This window comes from Ylistrum balloti, unplaced genomic scaffold (genome assembly GCF_031769215.1).
Source record: "Ylistrum balloti isolate Yb309-2 unplaced genomic scaffold, AGI_CSIRO_Ybal_v1 Utg370248, whole genome shotgun sequence".
Taxonomy (NCBI): Eukaryota; Metazoa; Mollusca; class Bivalvia; order Pectinida; family Pectinidae; genus Ylistrum; species Ylistrum balloti.
The window spans coordinates 262,482-284,513 of NW_026782199.1; the positions used below are offsets into that span (position 1 = coordinate 262,482).

At 37.3% G+C, this 22,032-nt stretch overlaps 3 protein-coding genes and 1 long non-coding RNA gene across 4 annotated transcripts; 2 read left to right on the forward strand and 2 right to left on the reverse strand.

Moving 5' to 3' along the window:
* Window positions 1-82: 82 nt before the first annotated feature.
* Window positions 83-5,692, forward strand: LOC132552450 (transcription intermediary factor 1-alpha-like). Its single transcript, XM_060216618.1, has 4 exons — window positions 83-155; window positions 1,834-1,906; window positions 2,158-4,798; window positions 5,080-5,692. Exons 3-4 carry the CDS (start codon window positions 2,179-2,181, stop codon window positions 5,334-5,336), a joined length of 2,877 nt encoding a protein of 958 aa, XP_060072601.1. The 5' UTR covers window positions 83-155; window positions 1,834-1,906; window positions 2,158-2,178; the 3' UTR covers window positions 5,337-5,692.
* A 9-nt stretch (window positions 5,693-5,701) lies between these two features.
* Window positions 5,702-8,990, forward strand: LOC132552451 (uncharacterized). The gene is made up of 2 exons (XR_009554329.1): window positions 5,702-8,798; window positions 8,834-8,990. It is a non-coding gene; the product is annotated as an uncharacterized LOC132552451 (long non-coding RNA).
* Window positions 8,991-11,602: 2,612 nt separating this feature from the next.
* On the reverse strand, window positions 11,603-14,194 carry LOC132552474 (tripartite motif-containing protein 2-like). Its single transcript, XM_060216649.1, has one exon. It carries the CDS (start codon window positions 14,192-14,194, stop codon window positions 11,603-11,605), a length of 2,592 nt encoding a protein of 863 aa, XP_060072632.1.
* Window positions 14,195-18,670: 4,476 nt separating this feature from the next.
* On the reverse strand, window positions 18,671-21,328 carry LOC132552431 (uncharacterized). The gene is made up of 4 exons (XM_060216600.1): window positions 21,259-21,328; window positions 19,674-19,726; window positions 19,256-19,442; window positions 18,671-18,927 (listed from the first exon to the last, which is right to left on the reverse strand). The coding sequence occupies exons 1-4, from the start codon at window positions 21,326-21,328 to the stop codon at window positions 18,671-18,673; spliced, it is 567 nt and encodes a 188-aa protein (XP_060072583.1).
* Between the last annotated feature and the right edge of the window lie 704 nt (window positions 21,329-22,032).

The following is a 22,032-nucleotide window of genomic DNA, read 5'->3' on the forward strand; positions in this document are numbered from 1 at the left end:
CACAACGCAACGTCGTATCTATTTATTTTCACCATGCTCTAAAATTAGCTATCCGGTAATTGGGTTTACTTCCGGTTCCCTACTTCCTTCTCAGCGGGTTCCGGTTCTTCAGTTATAACCACGTTTGTTTCGAAGGATATTTTCTTTGCATGAAGGTACCCAAGACCCTTTTCAAAGACGCTGAAGTATCTAACAGTAAAAAGATTAATCTATTTGCCCCAAAACCAGAAGCTTATTTGAGTTAAACAGGCTTGTCAGTTCAGAAATCTTGCTTGGACCCCATTACCAAAATACGAACCATCGCTAGCGTTACATTGTACTTGTTGAGAAAGTGAAAGTAGATCGAACTATTTAATCGAACTCTAACACTGTAAATAGGTAAATCACACCGGCATTTATCAAGCCACCTCGAAGCAATCATCATCGATTTTAGATATGACAACATACTAATATCATTGAATCAGGCCAGTGCCCGGCTTATTTATTGTCTGACGACAATGTGGCGACATAGAGCTCCTGTCATAAACATCTCTCCTTGTTAGCTTCTAACTTTGTTGGAATATATGCCATTTTACTCGTACAATCAGTCGAAATCTCGACTTCATCAGCATTCAGACGATTCATTACCCAAAGCTTGCAAAGATATTTAATAATTGTTGGTCATGATATTTTTCATTCAATCTTCACTCAGATTCCACACTGTGATGAAAGCTAAACAACCAGTTGTTCATGGCATATATATGAAGTCTGTTGGTTTTGTTGAAGTTGTGATCCACTTTCCATACACAATAACATAAAGCACTCACTTTTATTCAATAAATGTTTTCTTTATTCCAAAATGTTCACTTGTACATAAATATGAATGATCTTGTTACTTAAGTACTGTAATGTAACCAGTTTTGTTTTACTCAAGGCTATAGTGTGAAATATCATTTACAAGTGACTTCCCATGACTCTCGAACAACTTTACACATTGACATGAATTTGATCAATTTTCTTACAAAGCTTAAAGGTTTTTTTTAAAAGCAAACTTCATGGACACCAATAAAACACATATACAAATCATTTGAAATGGATTTTTTGTGCAAAACAGTCTTATTTCACTGTGGCATGCAAAAACATGTCTGGCATATAGCAGTGAAAATAGTACACATAGATAGTGACAAAAGTAAGTATGATTTCTTCTTAAATACCCATTTATTTTCCATGAATCTGTTCCTGAATGTGTAGAATGGTTATATTAGTTATTTAGTTAAAAAACAAAAACTACTTAAATATTTCTCTGTATGACATCAGATAGTGAGACATTATATGATGCATTTTCCATATACTCACTTATAATAACACCATACAGTACTCGTAAATGAGATATTTTTTTATCCAAAAACTTTATTTTGTCCTTTATTGCATTTCCATTTTGTCAGTACAGGTTATGTCTTTATGCAGTTCAAATTATTCCTCTTGAAGCATTGTCAAATGTGACAATTATATTACTTTATCAATTTGAACTAAGTTTTAGGATCTAGTTGTGATTCACAGCCAAAGAATTTACACTGATTATACTCAACACAAAAGTGACAGTAATGTGAAGAAATGTAAACTAAGTTAACATAAAAGTAGATCTTCAACTGGAAAAAAAAACTAAAGCAAGATGTTTACAACTAAGTCTATCGTAATGGATTAAAATTCCAAAACATTGTATATTATTGACAAAATGCAAGCACATCTTGCTCTAATTTGTAAGCCACTTGGGATTTCAAAAATATGACATTCAGTGTAACACAATTTCACAACCTCTTTTATGTAAGAACTGTTTTGATTTTACAATTTTAGATTCACTCCATTGACTAACCAGCCAAGTTGAATTTTAAGGTTAAAGGTTACAAGTCATTGAGAGAGAGGACAGGTAAGTGGTGCAGAGTAAACTTGATAAAGCTTGATGGTTACAATAACAGATGTTTATATATAAAAGCACTCTAATTTTGCAAGTAGATGTAATATAAAAAAGGGGCATGTTCTTTAAACTTGTACTTATTTGATGTTTTAATAAATCAGAGCCTTAGCAGATGGTAATCATATATGTTCCATTTTAATAACACATTAACTGATCTCAGAATATGAAGATCCCAAGTATGATTATTTTCTCATGATTTACAGGCATTGAAGTGACGTGTGGTTATGATGATGGATCCGAATTCCTCAGACCTGGGTGGTTCAGCAGGAGAGGGAACACCTCTCCTGTCTGAACCAATGAGCATGGATACAGATAATCTCCAGGTTCAGGGTGACCCAGGGTCAGAGGCTACCTTGTCCCCTCATTCCTTTGAGAACAACAATGAGAATGAGGATGATAAGATAGAAGGGGGTGACAGTGATGGCAGCCAAGAGCTGTCAGGGACTGACTCCTCAGCTGAGGAGGATGTAAAGGAAGACAAAACTGAGGAAGGGAAACTTTTTGAAGCAGTTTTAAATCTTGAAGCAGGTCCAGACAGTACCACCTGTTCCAAAGATGAATTGAAGAAGAAGAAAAGGAAGAAGAAGAGAGAAGATGGTGATGAATCTAAACAACAATCAGGGTTGAAAGGACCCTTTGAAGGCCTAGATGTTTTCAGGTTATGTCGCATTTGTGGTGGAAACTTTAGGAACCCCAAACTGTTGAAATGCTTACACACTTTCTGCACAGATTGCGTCCAAACCTTGGTTCAGTGTAAGGAAGAGAAGACCTCTTTAAAGTGTCCTATCTGTAAAGTGGAGGAAACTTATGAAGAGGAACCAACACTTCCCATACATCATTTGTCTAAACGTCTAGCAGAGGGAAAAGCCATGGCCAAGGATACTCAACAATGTAGTATCTGTACTCTTAATGCACTGTTCCTGCCGGCAATCAAAATCTGTTTTGAATGCAAGGACTTTCTCTGTGAAGGATGTGCTGACAAGCACAAGTTTTCCCGTTTCACCATTGATCATAAGATAACAGATCTTGATGAAGAGTCCTGGCAGGAATCCCTTGAAAAAGTTCACATTGAAAATATGATGTGTTCAGAGCATGAAAAAGAAGAAGTACGTTTCTTTTGTGAAGACTGCTACAATCTTGTCTGTAGGGACTGTGTTATCCTTAAACATAATGATCACAAAAATCTTCCTGTCAACCAGGCTGTCAGTTCCAGAAAACAAGAGTTTGAGTTCAGGATGCTAGGAATGACACAAAGACTTAAGTTTGCCGAAAGAGAGATGACTTCAAATGATGATGCTTTAGCCAATTTACAGCGCCTCCAGGAAAAGGAAATTGCCAAAATAAAAGCTGAAGTAGCTGATTTGAAGCAGAGGCTTGATAAGGAAGAGGAGAAAGCCATAGAAGCAATCACTAAAAAAGTGACTGCAACCATGAAATCTGGAAAGAAAAGAAAGAGGAATGCACACAAACTTGTTGATCGCATTCAAGAAGTAAAATCACATTGTCTAAAATTTTTGCAACAGAGTACTGATGAAGAGTTTCTGGACAATCAGAATCTGTTCATGGGAGCCATGACAACAACCTTGAATTCTACAGTCCACCCAGAACCTCTCAACTGGAGTAAACTTCCGTTTACACAGGCATCTAAGGTCTTTCGATTGGCTCAAACAGAACCCCTGTTTATTGTTCATGACAGGAAAATTGTTTTCAACTTAGTTGAAGATATGCCTACCCAGTGTACCATGACACAGTGGCTTGCAAAGAAAATTGATGTCAGTCGTGGACTTGATTATGCCCAGTCAGTTCAGAACAGAATTAAGACTAAACAAAGGTCAGAGAACAAAAGCTTCAAAAAGGAAGAGGCCAGGGAGATCAAGGAGGCTTTAGTTAACATAAATACACCTCCAAAAGTGCAGAGCCCAGATCAACGATCTTCAAAAGTAAAGAAAGTACAAAACTCTACAGTACCTTGCCCAGGCGGAGAGGACACTCAACAGGAAGAAGAAGGAAAGAAAAAGAAGAAGCCTAGAAACAAAAATAAAAACAAAGATGGAATAGTGCAAGATCCAGCTCAGACATCATCAGATCCTTTACAGAAGCCTAATGCAGGACAAGAACAGAAGCCCAAGGTTAAAGTGGAACCAGATCAGGGCAACAAAAAGCAGCAAAATGCTGCCACAGCACGTTCTGTGAAACAGAAGATAGCCCACCCTCACCAATTTGTAGCTTTCAAGTTCAATTCACAAATGCCAATGGGAAATATGAATGGAGCCTCTGCAGGTCCATTACGTGTTCCAACGTTGTCTCCACTGTGGCGAATTGATCTCTACCTTCGCTCTGACAAATTTCAACCTAATGTTACAGCAACACTTTGCATAGGGATGGAAAAGGTTGCTGTAGCAGATAGTGGTAACAACAAGATAAAAATGTTTGCTACATCTGGTGAGTTTTTGGAAGAACATCCTGCCTTCCAGCCTGTTAGTCTGGCTTACTGTGCTGGAAAACTCATTTGGTGCAGTGAAAATACACTGGGTTTCCTAGACCTTGGAAACAAGGAAAGGGGAGAAGTGACCTTTGACCTTGATGCAGTACCACATCCATTGTCGACTGGGAGCATCACTCAGCTTCTAATTGGTAATGGACAGAACATATGTGAGTATAACTGGTCTAAGAAAGAGAAATATTGGGCTCCAACCAATAAGATTGTACCGAGACATTCCAACAAGAAGCGCTTCAAGAGTAACGTAATGAGTCTGACAAACAGTGCAGGGAGCCAGACAATCGTCTATAGTGATTGGCAGCAGAGCAGTGTGGTGTTCATGGACGGTTCTGGTGTCATCACCAGTAAGTGTTGCATTGTAGACAAATATCAAGTTTGGCCAATATATAGTGAAAATTATATTGCAGTTCAATAATTAAAGTAATATGCACATTTATGACACCATTCCATTCTTGCCAATGTGACTGTTTATATGGTTTACATATTAAAATTTAATTTTGCATTCTGTTTTGTCATTAAAGATTTAGGTATAAAAAGTGTGCATTATAGACTGGGAATACTCCTAGTTGTTTTATGCAACAACAAGAAAAATATTACAAATATTTGTATTTTATGTTTTTCACAGACATTTATCGTGAGAATGACAAACAGAATGGCTTCCTGCCGACTGGGTTATTCTATGACAGAACAGCCAACACTGTATTTGTCCTGGACCACCAAGGAAATCGTCTACTGTTGCTGAATAGTGAAGCCAAATATCTTCAAGAATGGTCTACTCTGCCAGCCATTCAAAAACCACTCAGCGTGACTGGGAATAGATCTGGCCAATTATTCATAACTGGCAACGATCAGTTCCTGCATGTGTACAAGTTTACATACTAAGTGGTCATTTTTATCTCAACGGTGACCAAACAGTTCACATGTAGCTGTAGTTCTCAACCTAATCAGTTTCTTTTGTTAGACATACAGTTAACTATTGGATACGTTTGTTTCTGACAGTCAGACAAGTGAGAGTTGATCTGTTGGAATCCAGGTTCTGAACTTAGTTACAAGTTCTGTAGGAATCTTGTTAAAGGACCATCATATTATCTGTTGTTGGGATAATTCAAGGAAACAGAGTTTAAGTTGTACCAGGCTCTATTAACATAATGACACCTACCAGGTAACTTAAAGATCTAAGATACATTTTTGTTAAAATTATCTCCCTGAAAGAAACTTAGCTTTATCTATTAAGTAAAAATTGCTTTTACTTGTAAAACTTTTTTATTTATTTGTTAATTTTATTTATTTTTTTATTGTTTTTGTTATCTTTTACTGTTTTGTCTGTTAATTTCAAAATCCATCTTCTTTAAAAATATTTCTGTAATAGATAGAACACTTGGGAAAAGGGCCATAAGGTAGCATTCAAGCAGTAAGTTACATTTTCAAATTAAATGTTTTTCAAAATTGGGATTTATATTTCAATTTGAGTCCAAAAACGTTTTTTTATTTTGTTGTCTTTCAAATGAAAATGTCTGGAACTTCAATTTTACGTTGATGTGTCATGTTAAATGCTTGTCCTGGTACCTAGGAGATTTGCTAAGCTATTGTGTGATTGAATACACATTGGTGTATTGTTTTACAGAAGGATTCCGCCATTTTACATTATATTTACATGTTTTAGTGGACAATGTATCTGTAAAACTGTAACATATTGGAGGGTTTGGTACATTTTGTTTCAGTTTGCATATTCAGTAAATAATGTTTTGTTGTAAAATTGTGATTTTTCAAAATATGAACATTTTCTTTGACTTGCAAACGATCACTTTTGTATTATATCCACTTGTGGTTTCAGTAAATTTGTAAAGTAAACATCTGGGTAACTATACAGACATGTACATGATTTTACGTAATACTTAGTAAAACTAAAATTACAAAAAATGTACATTATTACAGTCCTTTAATATGTAAGGACAAGTAAGTGTGATTACCAGGTAAAATAGGTGGGATGTTTTGCTAAACTAGGTATAAGCTATTTGTTATCAAAGATTAGCAGAATGTCAGTGATAGATTTTTTGCAAAGTACATTGTTTGCTAAGCAAGAAACTAATCAATTTGATTATGTATCAAGCAAAGTTATATGGAACAGGATCTTACACATTCACAGACTCTGCTCTCGATGAAATGTGGATGAAATTGAAGGCTAACAGGTAGCTGTTTGAATGGAGTTGGTCACAAACAATGTCTGACAAATCAAGTCTAACGTCTTTCCTTTGAAGTTTACAAAGAGCTTATCCCTAGCCAAGCCAGTCAGTGTCGTTGATTATGCTACAAACGGATTTTTTTATGAATGCAAATTATGTTTATACATGATTTTCTTCTAGAATTTTCTTGCCTACCAGGTTATGATTGTTATCTTTTGTAAGTTGCCACATACTTTTAGCAGTCATGACTCTAAAGATTGTAGCATTGTTCCCAGCTTAATTGAACTTTTATAATTTCAATTATAATAGTCATATGAAAACTAAGATATTTTAAGAATGAAGTCATGCTATGTAAAAATTGTCATATTTACAGATTGGTAAATATTGTTTCATGTTTGCCTGTAAATATATATCTGTATTTTTCCAGGTACTTATTAACTTTCCAGCATTCATATGTACACTGTACATGTCGTGAATATTGTATTTGTAATTATGAGGGTTCAACAGCTGTGAACTGCACAGTGGATGCATTTTTACGTTCAGTTCCAACATTGATCGATGTATAACAAATTGACATCAAATGACAATAAATGTACATTCTTCAATAATTAAACTGAACTTTTTTAGGTACGTAACTAGATATTCAGAAACATTACCTTAAAGACAATTAAGATAGGTTTTGTAATTTTTTAATTATTGCTTAAAAAATCACATTTTAAAATTTGTTAAATTATTAACAGAAGATGTTAACCAGACTTCAAACAACTGATCCATTGACTTGTCCTTTAGAGTGTAGAATATACTGGATACTGATATAACAGACATTTTCTCATTTTTGTGTTATTCCTAGAGATCATGAGCTACCATTGTACGAACATGGGACAGTTCCATTAAGTAGGTGAGATATGATTGAGGAGAAAATGATTTCATTTGTTGCAGTTTTCTGATGTTAGAAGTTAAGTCCACCTTTTTGTATGATAAAGATCACTATGTTTATTATTCAAAATGTCCCAATAAGCATTGCTTTACTTTAAAATGTTATTGGTATATTTCAGCTGCTCTAATCATCTCTTTTTCTGATGAAAAAATGTCGGTTTGTATGTTCTATGCAGGCTTCGCTATCATTTGCATGGAAATTCATTGTGAACAGCCCATTTGAGTTATTGGAATGATATATTGGATCATTCCAATCTAAGAGATGATTCTTTTTTACTCAATAAAACGTAACCAAATCAGTTCACACACTTTTTGGATATTGTGTCGTTTCCTGAAATGTTTTATAAAAAAAAAGTATGTTATTGCATCATTTCCTTCAGGAAGGGAGACAATTCCACTTCACTGTATTGCAAGAGCTAACAAATAGTAAAAAATATTGGTAGTCTAGTTATAGAAAAGGGACCAAAGCTAAGATGTGTTGAAACTTTTTACCCAAATCCTGCACAAAGTATATATATTATACCACTGTTGTATTTTCCTGTCAAAGGGTTAATTATATTTTGTACTTGTTTTAGTCAGTGTGGTGCATTGATAGCAGGGTCAACTTGAAACAGAATTGGCTTCAACAGTAAAATCAGTAACATTTGTGTTATTATAAATGTAACAGTGACATAAGATACCAGTTTCTAGGTTTTTTAGTAGATGTATGTGGTACAGCGATTTCTATTTTAATACATAATATGACTTTTTTTAGAGCTGCAAGAACAAAAGCAAGATTACAATGGTGTTGACCAATACTTAAAGTCGCTTTGTATAAAAATACCTCTGTTTATCAATCAAAATTTTTGACTGAGTTGAGGAATATGAAAATTTGCGTTGGAACAGGTATAAGCTCATACCTCCCAGATTTTGAACTATGGAGACGGGTGTCTATAACCTCCCTGATTTTGAACTATGGAGACGGGTGTCTATAACCTCCCTGATTTTGAACTATGGAGACGGGTGTCTATAACCTCCCTGATTTTGAACTATGGAGGCGGGTGTCTATAACATTCACATACATTTCAATACAAGTTGCAATAAAGGAATATTTTTCATTTTTTTCCATTGAGCATCAAAATGAAGTATAAATTGTGAAATCCTGTTTATCATTATCCCAATGAGAGTTGCAGGGACAGGTGGAATTTCCATCGTCCAATCACGGAAAGCTAGTTCACTAGTGATGGTGTTGTAAGGAGTCAAGTCAGTACATTACTAAAGGAATGATAGTGTAAAATACTGGAAAAGGACATTATGTAACTGTTGTTTTGGTAAAACGTCTGTAACTGTTAATTTGGTTAATTTTGATTTTTGACAGCAATTAGGTAATTCCATTGTCATTGTTTCAATTAATTTGCAATAAAATTCCTGAAAATTATGTTGTGTTGTTGTTCATCATGGTATCCAAGATCGCTCTAAAACGTTCAACAGTTGTTCTCTTAATCATTAACAGGATTTTCAGTGCTAATATCCGCCACCAGTAGGAAAGCAAAATTTATTGAGGATTGTTCTCGTTTTCTCGTGTACCTGGAAATAACTTTGTTACGATATAACAGGAGCGAGTCGATATCCGGTGTCCTCGTCATGTGTGGTCACTATTCAATCCAACATTTAAAACGGACGGTTTCGACAGCAATGTAACTTTATGGTTAAGATAAATGCAAAACAGTCAGTTACATTCTGTAATCACGAGCCAATTATTGATAAGAAATGTAATAGTTTTTATCCAGACGCGTGCTTCTGGTCAAACCTTACACCAAAGCATTACTTTGATGCTACATGTACATTGTATGCACGATTGCACAACGATTTCCAAACTAGCATATCATCAATATGGCTCGTTCAGAGATCGAAGATCTTTAGAATAATTTCCTTTGTATATGTTTACAGAGTGTGTGTGTCATTTGAATATCATGTGGTAATAGTTTGTCAAGCTGTGTTCATTGGAGAATTAACTGAATGGCAATGTTTGAAGAATCTACGTCATTGTGCGCCTCAACACTAGAACAAGGACATTTTATCGTTGAGTTACCAGTAACACGAACAGTCTGGAGTTACCAGTAAGACGAACAGTCTATGGAGTTACCAGTAACACGAACAGTCTATGGAGTTACCAGTAACACGAACAGTCTATGGAGGTACCAGTAACACGAACAGTCTATGGAGTTACCAGTAACACGAACAGTCTATGGAGGTACCAGTAACACGAACAGTCTAAGGAGGTTCCAGTAACACGAACAGTCTATGGAGGTTCCAGTAACACGAACAGTCTATGGAGGTTCCAGTAACACGAACAGTCTATGGAGTTACCAGTAACACGAACAGTCTATGGAGTTACCAGTAACACGAACAGTCTATGGAGACTCCAGTAACACCAACAGTCTATGGAGGTTCCAGTAACACCAACAGTCTGTGGAGGTTCCAGTAACACCAACAGTCTATGGAGGTTCCAGTAACACCAACAGTCTGTGGAGGTTCCAGGAACACGAACAGTTTATGGAGGTTCCAGTAACACGAACAGTCTATAGCGGTTCCAGTAACACGAATAGTCTATGGAGGTTTCAGTTACTGACAGCAGACATGTATTTTCAAACTGTTCATAAAATAATTATTTCATTGACTTTAGAAAACGTTTGTCAACCTTTCACATGAGGGCTTTATTGACCGTAATCATAACACATAAACTGTCTATCTATGATAACTGGACTTTATCTGCCATAACTATGTGATGTATCTATTTTTTGATAATTGGGTTTTAGTCACCTTAATCATAACACATATTATTTTTCGATCTTATAATAGCTGACCTTAAGATAACTTAAAACACCTGCTCTTCAGCGAACTTCATCATATGATGTGATAAAATTTGTGTTTTATCCTAACAATATAACTCCAGTCGGACTTACGTTACACGTGATACACCTGGTCATTCACATCGTTCTACGTAACTGCATGTATCTGCTGTCATTCACATAAAATTCCATACTTTCTCTATAAAACCATTCCATACATAGTGTGTGAATACCTGTCACAGTTACCTGTTATTGTGACTTAATCGACCGCCTCCATATTCTACAATCACGAACCCAGTCAGTCAATCACTACAATATTACTAGTTAGTTTATCAACTTTTTTTTTTTATAATCAAAGAAAACAAATAACATTTGAAACAATGCAGAAAATGATTGATAAATTAATAAATAAATTTCGATGCTGAAAACTATTATGTATATGCACTAACAGAAACCTACAACTTTATACACAATTTCTGAGTAATTCGGTTAGAATTACATATCAAAAGATTTGTAATTAACTAGCGATGGTTGGTCGGGTGGCGCAGTGGTAATGCACTTGCTTTTCACCTAGGCCTCTGATCTGACGTGAAGAGGTATGTGGTCACGTTCCCTAGGTCACGCACGTTTCCATCTCGCCAAATAGAACGATTAGTATGGGCTAACAGCCTGTTTTGCAATTAGAAAAAAAAAATAAACGAAATATATAGTTTTTATAACTATCGATGGAAGCTCTACGATAATTATCTCATCAAAATATTGTTCTTTGAACTACAAATGTTAAACAAAGTGAATTCAGGACTATTATGAAAGTCTGCAGTATGTATCTCCTTCACTGGACACGAAACTTTTACGGTATCCAAATCAACGCTATACGTCACTGGTCATATGACTGAACATACTTGATATGTTCAACTACTTTACCACCATGAAAACCCGTTGCGTAATGTTATTTATCTTTGGCACATCCGCACTAAATTTCATAATCCACCATCGTTGGAATTCAACTTCTTACCCATTTCCATTTCGATACACGCATATAATCATCAATGATTCTAATGGACGATTAATTTTCAACAATATGGCGAAAACTTATTCATTCTTTGTTCACAGCTGTAGTCTGGTTAATCCAAGAAGATACTATTCACACTGATGTCTTCTAACCCCAAAACTCATTTCATCGTAACCCCATTTCGGTTTATCCATATTTGCACATGTAAATGTTGACACAGTTACCTTTGCCCGCCACGAAGTAGTGGCCGTGGGTATCACTTGCCATAGTGGTGGGACGCTCAAGCTTGTCTCGTTTAACCTTCCGCTTGTGGATGACCTTGAAATCAGGCGACAGAATCATGAGCTGGTTATTCTGCTGATCGGCCACGAGTACATTGTCGTATGCGTCGACAGAGAGTGCCCCAGGCATCCAACCGTTGTTATAGCGACCGATGGTGCCACATTTGTACTCGTGTAGTATCTCAGCATCGGTGTTCGTATGTACTATAGAGAATGACCCCCAGTCAGAGGTCAACATCTCGCCCTTACTATTAGACGTGATATGCATGGCAGTGCGATGCATTCCCTTTCGTCTAGCTTTGGGCATGCGGAACTCTTGCACGAACTCACCTCTAGTGTCGTAAACTTTGAACTTCTGTTGAAGAGGAGTGACAAACATAAAATACCGCAATTGAAAGTTCGTCACGGCAAAAAGTGACCCGGAGCCTTCCAGGGAAATTCTGCGTTTGAACTTCTTATCGGTTGATATGAGCTGAATGGAGAAGCGGTCGCTGACACAGACGGTGTTATTACACGCGGCTACAGCCACGGGTCTGCACGTAAGTAGCGTGTCAATAAACACCCATGTTGTAGAAAAGAGTTTCACATTAGAATTGTTACTATCAGCAACCACAAGATTTCCGTTACCTGTGCATGCCAGCCCTGTGATTTTCGGTGGCAGATTGTCGGTATCTCCCGTTATGTCGATTCTGTCCATAAACTGAAAAGAGACTGCCATCGTTTTTCCGAATCCTTTGGATATTCTGGAACTCGTAACATTCTCTTTTTCTGGTGTGAACTCAAAGACGTCTACAGCTTCCGTGATCTTATATTCGTCAGTCAGACTGATATTGGGGAACTCTAGTGCAACATCGGGCCGATCTGCCATCGGCGACTGTGCCAGTTCTTTAAGCCTTTTAGCGAGAGTTGGCGCCATGAAGAGCACTTCATCTTGTTTCCCGTTATGCGTGACCTGATGGCAAAATGCAAGTCCGCTGTTGATACGGACAAGCTCCTTATCAATTTTGCCCTTCTCCTCCCGACATTCTGTCCTCTGCACGTTCATGTGTCTTTGGAGTTTACCAACCACCTCCTCGCGTTCACGATTCAGCTTCTGTATCATTTGTTGTGTGAGATCATTCACGTAATCGATCAATGTTTTCTCCTTTGTATCAATGTCAGACATTGACGTATCAACTCTCGTTCTTTTCAGGGAAATCTCACGTTGCTTTCTGGTGACACTTCCCATGAGACTCATCAGATTTGTTTCTGTTGCTTTGTGAGCGTCATGTAAGGAAACACAATCATGTTCTCGGTGATCAAATATCATGCACTCCCGACACACCATCAAATTACATTTCTTGCAGAAGCTCTCGAATGGCTCGTCCTTGTGATGACGACATTTAACGCGGATTCTCTTCCTAATCTCGTCGTCGTACTTCCCCGTGGCGATCTCCTGAAGCGACACCACGCGATGATCTACAGTAGCACGTGTCGATAAGTGAGCATTCCCACAACTCTCACACAATAGGTCGACACAATCAAGACATTCGTACTTTGCTGGTGTCTTCATGTTCTTTAGAGAACAAATTTCGCAGAATGCAGACTCTCCTAACTTCGAATTTTCCACTCCTAAGATTCCTTCCAGGTATACGTTATTGATGAACTCGGGTGAAACACGTGGTACATTTTCTTTACATTCAGGACACGGAAACGTTTGTTCATCCGATGATTCCGTCAACATTTTGTCAAGGCACGGGAAGCATAGTGAGTGTAGACAAGGCAAAATACGCGGACTGGAGAATGTCTTGCCACAAATACTGCAGACTATTTTGGGTTTCGAATCCACGGACTTCACAATGTCGTCCATGACCGCGAAGAAGTCTAAATCGTTGCTTTCTGAACCATTCTTTGCTGGAACAAGCTGTTGTGATTTAGCAGAAGCTGGCACCGAGTTTTTGTATTTAGGTTCCATTTCCTCAGATTTGAATGTCACACGAGCTGGTCTGGAACTCACAATCTCAGGCCCACTCTTTTCTCTTGGGGTCACCAAAGACTGCGTCAGAAATATACCTCCACCCTCGTCTTCTTCATCCTCTTTTTGTTTTTGACTTTTGTTGTCAGATATGTTGGATCTCGGTGTTGGATCGGATACCGTCCACGCAACATTGGGTCCATTGTTACGTTCATCTTCGGAAGATTCCAGTTTCGAAGGCAGCGGGAGTGCGTTTGTTGCCTTGACGGAATCTGCTGTTATGTCACTCATCCGTTGAGAATATGCCTTGCCCTCTTGTTGGCTCTTGGAATTTTCGGCAGGTGCATTTGGGTTGCCATTCCCATTTCTAATCGGTGATGTCACTGATGTATGGAGTCGACCACTACCGGCACGGGACGCGTTCCTGTTAGGTGGTGTGGATTGTCTGGCCGGACTGTCGCGGCCTTTTTTACCTGACGGAGTTACCGGTCTGCTTCCGACGGCTAGGATCGATTTGGGATCACTTTCCACAGCTGCCATCATTGCCTTTTAATCACCTACAGAATAAAAAAGGATCAATACAAATCTTGATGACAATATTGGATCTTTACATTCCTACGCAGGTTCGTACCACATGTACCAGAACTAAGAATCTTATCCAAGGTTTCGTTTTCTCATCGGTTATTATTATTCTTTCAATGCACCAAAGAAAAAAAATATTGATTTTCATATATTCTCAAAGAAAACAATATTGGGTTTTAAAATTGTAATACTACGGAAGCGTATTCCCGCCATGTTGTGTTTTATTCTATCTCGAAATTTCGAGATAGCAACCCGAAATTTTTAGTTAGTAACTCGAAATTTCGAGTACGTTATCCGAAATTTTGAGATACTAACCAGCAATTTCAAGATAGCAACGCGAAATTTAGAAAAAGCAACTCGAAATTTCGAGTTTATAATCCGAAATTTTGAGTAAGTAAGTCGAAATTTCGAGTTATTGAAATTTTGATATATTAACCTGAAATTTCTAAATAACTCGAAATTTCGACTTACTAACTCAAAATTTCTGATTACTAACTCGAAATTTCGAATTGCTATCTCGAAATTTCGGGTTAATATCTCAAAATTTCTGATTACTAACTCAAAATTTGGGATTACTAACTCGAAATTTCGAGTTAAAATAAAACACAATGTGGCCGGAATACGCTTCCGTATAATACATGCTAACATGACTTGGTTTTCAGAGTTCCCGAGTTGTGTATAACGTTAGAATAAATAAACGATCGGTATATAGATCCACCTGACTAAAGCTTATACACGATGTATGTAGAAACGATTAAACCTTAAAGTGACCTGTCAATGCCATCATTTAATGCTTTTCTCTCATTAATCTCGAAATGTTTCCTTCATGGGAACCCGAAACCCCTGTGACAGCGGTTATTTTTAGAACGGTGTTTCGATACCGCTGAATGTTGGCCAAGCAATAAATAAGTCAGCCACAAACATGGACTGAAAATGAACGCACCATAAACGACAATTCTTCTGTTGATTACACCGGAGATATGCTTTATATCGCAAAACTCGGGTACCGTTTGGTGAAATCAATTCTGAACAACACTATTTAAACCAACAAAGATTCTGTCATGTATTTATGTCATTACAAAAAAAACTAAGGAAAAGTAATTATTCAAATCACTTGGTATGTATGTAGTGCTTTAAACATAAAGTTAAAATCCAAACTGCCTTACCTTGTTTGAAATTGACATCCTGTATATAATTATAGAATTACAACTTATACTTTCAGTCGTCGTACACAATTTATGAACAGAAAAAGAATGCCCACAATTTTTCTCTCCGTGTACATGTACAGAGTAAACACACGTATCTCCGGGTGTACTTTTCAATTGGTGCATGCATTGATTACGAACGGAATGGTTTCACTAACGTTGGGCGTCTTTATCACTTCGGTGGTTCTAAAATAGTCAAGGGTTATCGAACCACAAACAGTGTAATCCCTCGGTATGTCCACGAGGGAATACACATTACAGTCGATTTAAATGCCACAGGGAATAATTCCACCTGTATATTACCGACGGTGTGTAGTAAGTCACCTGCAGAGTACAGGTATATCGACTTCAGGTTTACAGAACTAGCACATCGATCGTAATTAAAATTAACTACTGTTCCAGGGGTTTACCAATATCCTGTAGTTAAACCATCTATCATACAGTAGATATTATTAGAAATTGAATTTGATATTAATCTCAAGGAATGTATTTTGTAAACTTCCGTTATGATTTTCGGAAGGAACTTAAGGTAATGAATGTCCTTATTTCAAGGAATGTTATCGATATTGGAATATATCAGTTAAAAATTTCTTTCACTGTTGTTCCGGGGTTAGATGGTCTGGTATTTACTTACCAAGGACTATTCTGTTGATCCACCATGTATTATCCTATCGATCAATGAAATACTGAAATTGTTCAGTATAGAATGTCCTTATATGTATATACCCGGTAGGTGAAGTTCAAGGCTTGTAAGGAATTAAGAAATTATATATACTCAGTTTGTAGTAAACAAGAGACCATTACTGTGTTTTAAATTTAAACCTTGTCAGCATAAAGCTTGTTTTACAGTTGGACATGAATTACACTCATATTCACTAATAATGCCCGAGGTAGAACTTTCTTGTGTGACCTAATTAGCCAAAGTGGGATTTGTTGACTTAATCTAATGACTTACTACAGGTACTTATTGTTGATTTTCACATGGACAAATGAATGTGAAAATGTTTATAATATCAAACACTTATAGAATCAGTTATAGTATATCTTTAAAGGTAAATACTCTATTCATTTTCTATACAAAAATATATTTTTTGTATTTATACCTTGAATTGTAAACAAGTTTAAATTAGGTTAGAAAAGTACACTCACCGCATGGAAATTACCTCCTTATCCATTGAATACATCAAAAATTCTAAAGTATTTAGATATGGCCGACCGTATCGTATAAAATTTTATCAATTTATCGAAACTATGGCTACTCGGCTGTAAGAATGGCAGGCGTCCTGAAAGCCATCAACGGAACCGAAACGGACTTACAGAATACAAATGTCATACAGGTGAGAAATATAGAAACGTTTAAACACAGATAATTATGTTATCAGATGACACTGTGACCCTGCTGCATATCTACCGACTATTGACTCTGTGTACACCTGACAACTCTCGGCACCCACCCAAACAGCAGGGGACCCCGCCATACACACACGGGATACTGTTTGCAAGGGACATATAGGTGTATATACAAATATACATAACAATCTTTTATATATGCACTCATTGAAACGAACACGGGATGTTTTTTTTTTATATCAAATAAACACATGTACATAATCGTATTACATGTCAGGAGAATTTTTAATAAAGCACGATTAACAAAGCGTGCATACTTTATGTAACATTCACAGATAGAAATGTAGAGAAAAATATTAAGGTGTCGACACATAAAAAGAAAACCAACATGAGTACCCTCCAGGAAATGGGGCTTCCCGGGTCTTATATTTGCATTATCTTTACCTTCGAGGAAAGATGATCAAGTCGTCACACACTCGGAAAGCCTCGTTATTGACAGGTTAATCATTACCCTATCCATCGCGATACCCCTCCCGATCGTGACGACTCTTATCATTGAGTGTGATAGATGTGTAACTGGACGATCCCACGAAGATGTGGCTTTGGGCAAGGCATTTTACCTTAATGAATGTTGATAGCATTTTGCGGGCCTCCCGGATATTGATCAGCAAGGTATCCACCAGGTATTACAAAGAGATCCCGCCTCCAAACGATATGTTCGTTGTTGACGATAAATCCAGAAAGCAAACTTAAACAGGAGGATGCCAGCAGCACATCTCTCTGTATAAATTAATACCTTGAGACCCTAAATATTTGTCTCCCAAATGTTTCTAATCTGATCCTTTAAGTAAGATGTGTCTTGTTGGTAACGTCCCGAAATTCTTCAGTTGATGTCCTGGTCGTCGTACTACATCCTCCTAAAGTTCCGTAAGCGATCTCTCTCTTGCAAAGGGTTTGGGGATTGTAAAGGGAAGTCTTTAAGAACGAACTATATCAGGGACTATAAACGACCCAAAATAAAAGTTGAACCCTGTTGGTATTTGTTAAATAACAGTAACGTTTATACTCATAGGTACCTGTCTGTCAGCAAACACAAAATATAATTACAGATTGAGTATATTGTCAGACGAGGCCAATACCTAATACTCAACCAAAAGTAGATATCTTTCTTAAGGTTTTTATCAATCGTTCGCAAGAGTATCAGCTTTGATGGACCCGCCACGAAAACTGCGATGCCGAATGAAAAACTGGTCTTAATAGGAAACTAAAAGCGTTTCAGTTATATGTCAGGTAGGACTGTTGAAAGTGATCGGTGATTCTCCAGTGATCCAAACGCGACTTGTCAGTAATAAAAATCAGTTTGCAATGGTCAGTTATGCTGTTCAAAATTCGGATGACCGTCAGTTTGTAATGGACAGTTATCCGGTAAGATTTGGATGACCATCAGTTTTTGTAATGGACAGAGTTCGGTAAAATTTGGAAAAGTTTTTGATGGTCAGATTTTAGATTTGATTCGGATTACAAACAGTTGTAACAGTCAGTTATCTTGTTTGATTCGGATGGGGAAAAAAGAGAAAATCATGAACGTTCACTTTAAGGCCATTGGAAAACCTTTTAACATTTTCTTTTCTTTTTTTTTTCATTGGTCGCATTTAATTGTAATTTGAACGTACTTTTCATAATAGATATGTCACAACTGAGTGTTGTACATGTCATATTACACAACTAAGTGTTGAACTGGTCATAATGGAAATATACCAGTAAAAGAATAACAATTGGTCAGATTCCAAACGTTTTTATTAAATATATGATGATGATGATGATGATGATGATGATGATGATGATGATGATGATGATGATGATGATGATGATATCCTAATATTCAATAGAAAAGATCCTCATTGAAGATCGTATACATGTCCTCGTGTCGTTTTCTAAGTCTTTGAATCGCCGGATGAACTGACCGCACCGATACGTTTCCTGATCGAGGTGCTACACAAACTGACCTCATAGATGTTTCACTCTGTCTTCGCATTGTATCCATCCGTGATTTCTTAACACAGGAAAAGATAAGGGAACTCAGTGCTGACCAAATGCGCTTCTTCAAATTGTCTTTTCGACTAGAACGGACAGGTATTTCTGGGAAAAAAATATGAAAATGTTATACATTCAGTCCTAGATATATTAAACAAAACAATTCAGCGAATTAAAGTTGGTCATCGACACATCGCATCACCAAGTTGAACCCAATATAGCGGAAGGACGGAAGGAAACAGGGCAAAACTATATACCCTCACCTTTCTTCCTCCTTCCTCTTTCCCATCATCACCCCACCCCCGGCGGGGTGCTAATAATAGTCTTCTTGCCACATACATCGTGACAGCGTAGCCGGCTACATGAATTATTCTGTGTTGTGCATGTTTTATTTATGCAGCATTGAATGGAAGACAATGAAAAGTCCACTTACGGTAGGAAGAAACGTCTTTCAGCAGAGAACACTCTGAACACGCCCAGTATCCACCGGATGCTGGAGGTCTGCGTAAGTCAGAGGAAACGGAAATTGAGGATACAGATCCATGAGCGATCACCACCACTTCCGGGTACAAACAAGGGGGAACTCTATCATCTGTTCCTTCAGTACCGATTTCTCGTTCCTGTAGAATATCAAGTCATATGTTTTCTGTTTTCTTTTGCAACTCCGCGTTTTCATAGTAATGGCACCAAGAAAACGGATAGTCCGTCCGAGAAAGTTATGGATGTTATAGCGAGTTCAAGAATGTGCATAAGTGAAAAAAATCGAAAATTATTAATCAAACACCAAGTACATACACGGGATGGCATTTTTTCCACTATAAATGTTTACTATAAATTATTATAATAAATACCTTGTCGTATTGTTTAGTTTCGTCCATGTTGTCTTCGGGAGTTCCGTGTTTCACTAGAAATAAAGAATAAGAAAGTCAAAGGTGGCAATTGTCAATACAACGTAATGATGTTTTTTTTGTGGTTTTGTATGGTGTTTTCCTTTTTCGATTGCAACAAGCGGTACATCAATAGTAATTGCAATTAACCAGGCCCCACTTGTATAAAACATCTCAACTTGAGATTTCCTCAAGCCCAGATTTTCCTCAGCTAATATCTCCTTGAAAATATCTTGTATAAAAATTCCTCAAGGAATTTCAGGACATCCTAGCCGAGGACTTTCTCCTGTTCCTTGAGAAAATTTTATACAAGCCGTTTTTGAGCAGATATCAGCTGAGGAAAATCTCGACTTGAGGAAATCTCAAGTTGAGATATCTTATACAAGTGGGGCCAGATGTAATACCTCAAAAACGTTAACTCAGGATACTTTTCTTTTATCAATGAAAAATAATATGGTGGAGTTGCGCTCTCACCTTTCACCTTGGCGACCAGAAATCGATTTACCGATATTTCATAAAAACGTGAAAGATTATATGTTCGACCACACAGGTTTTCTCGCGGAAAATTAAGGTTTCTTCGCCTAAAGTGATTGAAAAGATGTTATCAATTATCATAACATTCAACTTACCTTGTAAAAACGATGTTTGGTTTCAAATTATGGGCAAAACGTAGATTTAGATTGGATTTACTCAAGATCGAAAGATCGAAAACTACTGCTGTCGCAAAGTCTCTGATGTAAACACAAAGATGTTGTCCATGGAAAGTACATTGTGACGTCATAATAATACTAACGTCACTGGTAAGAACATCTCGTTTTTCACTTCCGTTGATGTTGAGCGCAAATACATTATCACGTATATGGCATGGAGTGCGTGTCATATTCAATTTTATTAAACTCTTCGTCGAACTACTTCAATCACCAAAGAAAACATTTTTGTGTAAAAGTAGCGGGTCGGTGAGGGTTGTACATTAGGTTAAATGCGGTCTCTGTCATTCAGGTGACAGAGCGGGGTTCTTTAGCTTTGTTGGTAAAAGTTGTAGATTATCATGGTGGAGACCCGGGTTCGATTTCTGTTAGGGCACACAGCAGGAATTCGTCTTTCCATCTTTCTATTACCCTTGTTTTGATACTTGACACATAGAAAAAAGATAATCTGGTGGCCAACCTTTGTAGATGCGCGTGTTATGCTGTCTGCATCTCCAATGTTCCGTTACACAGAATATAGGGAGGTAACAGATGAGTGCCAATTTCGTCGTCGACTTTAACTGACTATCATGGCAACAAGTATTTCCAACACAATTGAATCATAGAATTATAGTTTATATCTGGCAAATGTTGATACAACCGAAAAGTACATTGCACACCTCTGTGCACATAACATCACCATTCATTTGTCTGATGGAGTTAATAGTGAAATCATCGAAACATCACAGAATTTGTTGAGTCGATTTGCGTGATGATGCATTTAAGACGGAAGCCTATATAAAATTTGTATCTCGAAAAATCATCTTAATCTTATAGTGTCCAAAATCAGGGAAACAACGTACCAGCCAACCATCTTATTTTTAAAATCAAATCATGGTCGGGTGACGCAGTGGAAACACACTCGCCTTTCATCTTAGCGTTTGTGGTTCGATTCCCCTGCACGGACGTGAAAAGGTATGGGTCACCTGACCGACCATTCCTCGAGTACTCCAGGTTCCTCCAACATTTGGACCCCTCGAGCACTTCTATCTGGGCCGGCAGGAGTGGTTGATATACGCTTTAAGCTCGTTGCGCAATTGTTGTAAAATATAGTTTATGTTTAAATAAACCACAACATAATAAACGACCATGGACAAAGGAACACTTATATATACTGAAAATACAGTCCAGTATGAACTTTCTCCCAAAAGCGAAAAAAACAGCATGCAGTTGAAGGTTTCCCCTGACCATATCCATCTGCTCTTAATTGTTATAATTGTTTTATTATATCATTAAAAATCGGAGAAATATTGTAAAAGAAAAAAAAAGAAAAATGGCAAGCGGTTAAGCTTTACCCAACCGTGACTGCACATTTTCGATGTTAATTTTTAAAACACTCTGCTCACCGCTTGTCTGATTGGCTCAGCAGAATACTCCAGTTGCGGAGCTCGAGCGAAGACGAGGCAAGAGTGGGGGATAAAATCGATTTAGCCACTTCCATTTCATTGTGTACAACTGTAAAGGACAATTTGCCACTTTGTTTTACTGTCCAGTCTTCAAAGTAATCATGTCCACTTAGACACTGCAACAGCTTAAGCAAATTAAAGACCCATCTGGTACTTATGTAAGAGGTCCAT

Bases quoted from the DNA above. Each gene is read 5' to 3' on its own strand.
- LOC132552450 (XM_060216618.1), top strand. From the start codon at position 2,179: ATGATGATGGATCCGAATTCCTCAGACCTGGGTGGTTCAGCAGGAGAG. The intron at 4,799-5,079 runs GTAAGTGTTGCA...TGTTTTTCACAG, and splicing joins CGGTTCTGGTGTCATCACCA to ACATTTATCGTGAGAATGAC.
- LOC132552431 (XM_060216600.1), bottom strand. From the start codon at position 21,328: ATGAAAGGCGAGTGTGTTTCCACTGCGTCACCCGACCATGATTTGATT. The intron at 19,443-19,673 runs GTATTTATTATA...GATATTCTACAG, and splicing joins AAACTAAACAATACGACAAG to GAACGAGAAATCGGTACTGA. The intron at 18,928-19,255 runs GTAAGTGGACTT...TTTTTTTCCCAG, and splicing joins GAAAGACGTTTCTTCCTACC to AAATACCTGTCCGTTCTAGT.
- LOC132552474 (XM_060216649.1), bottom strand. From the start codon at position 14,194: ATGATGGCAGCTGTGGAAAGTGATCCCAAATCGATCCTAGCCGTCGGA.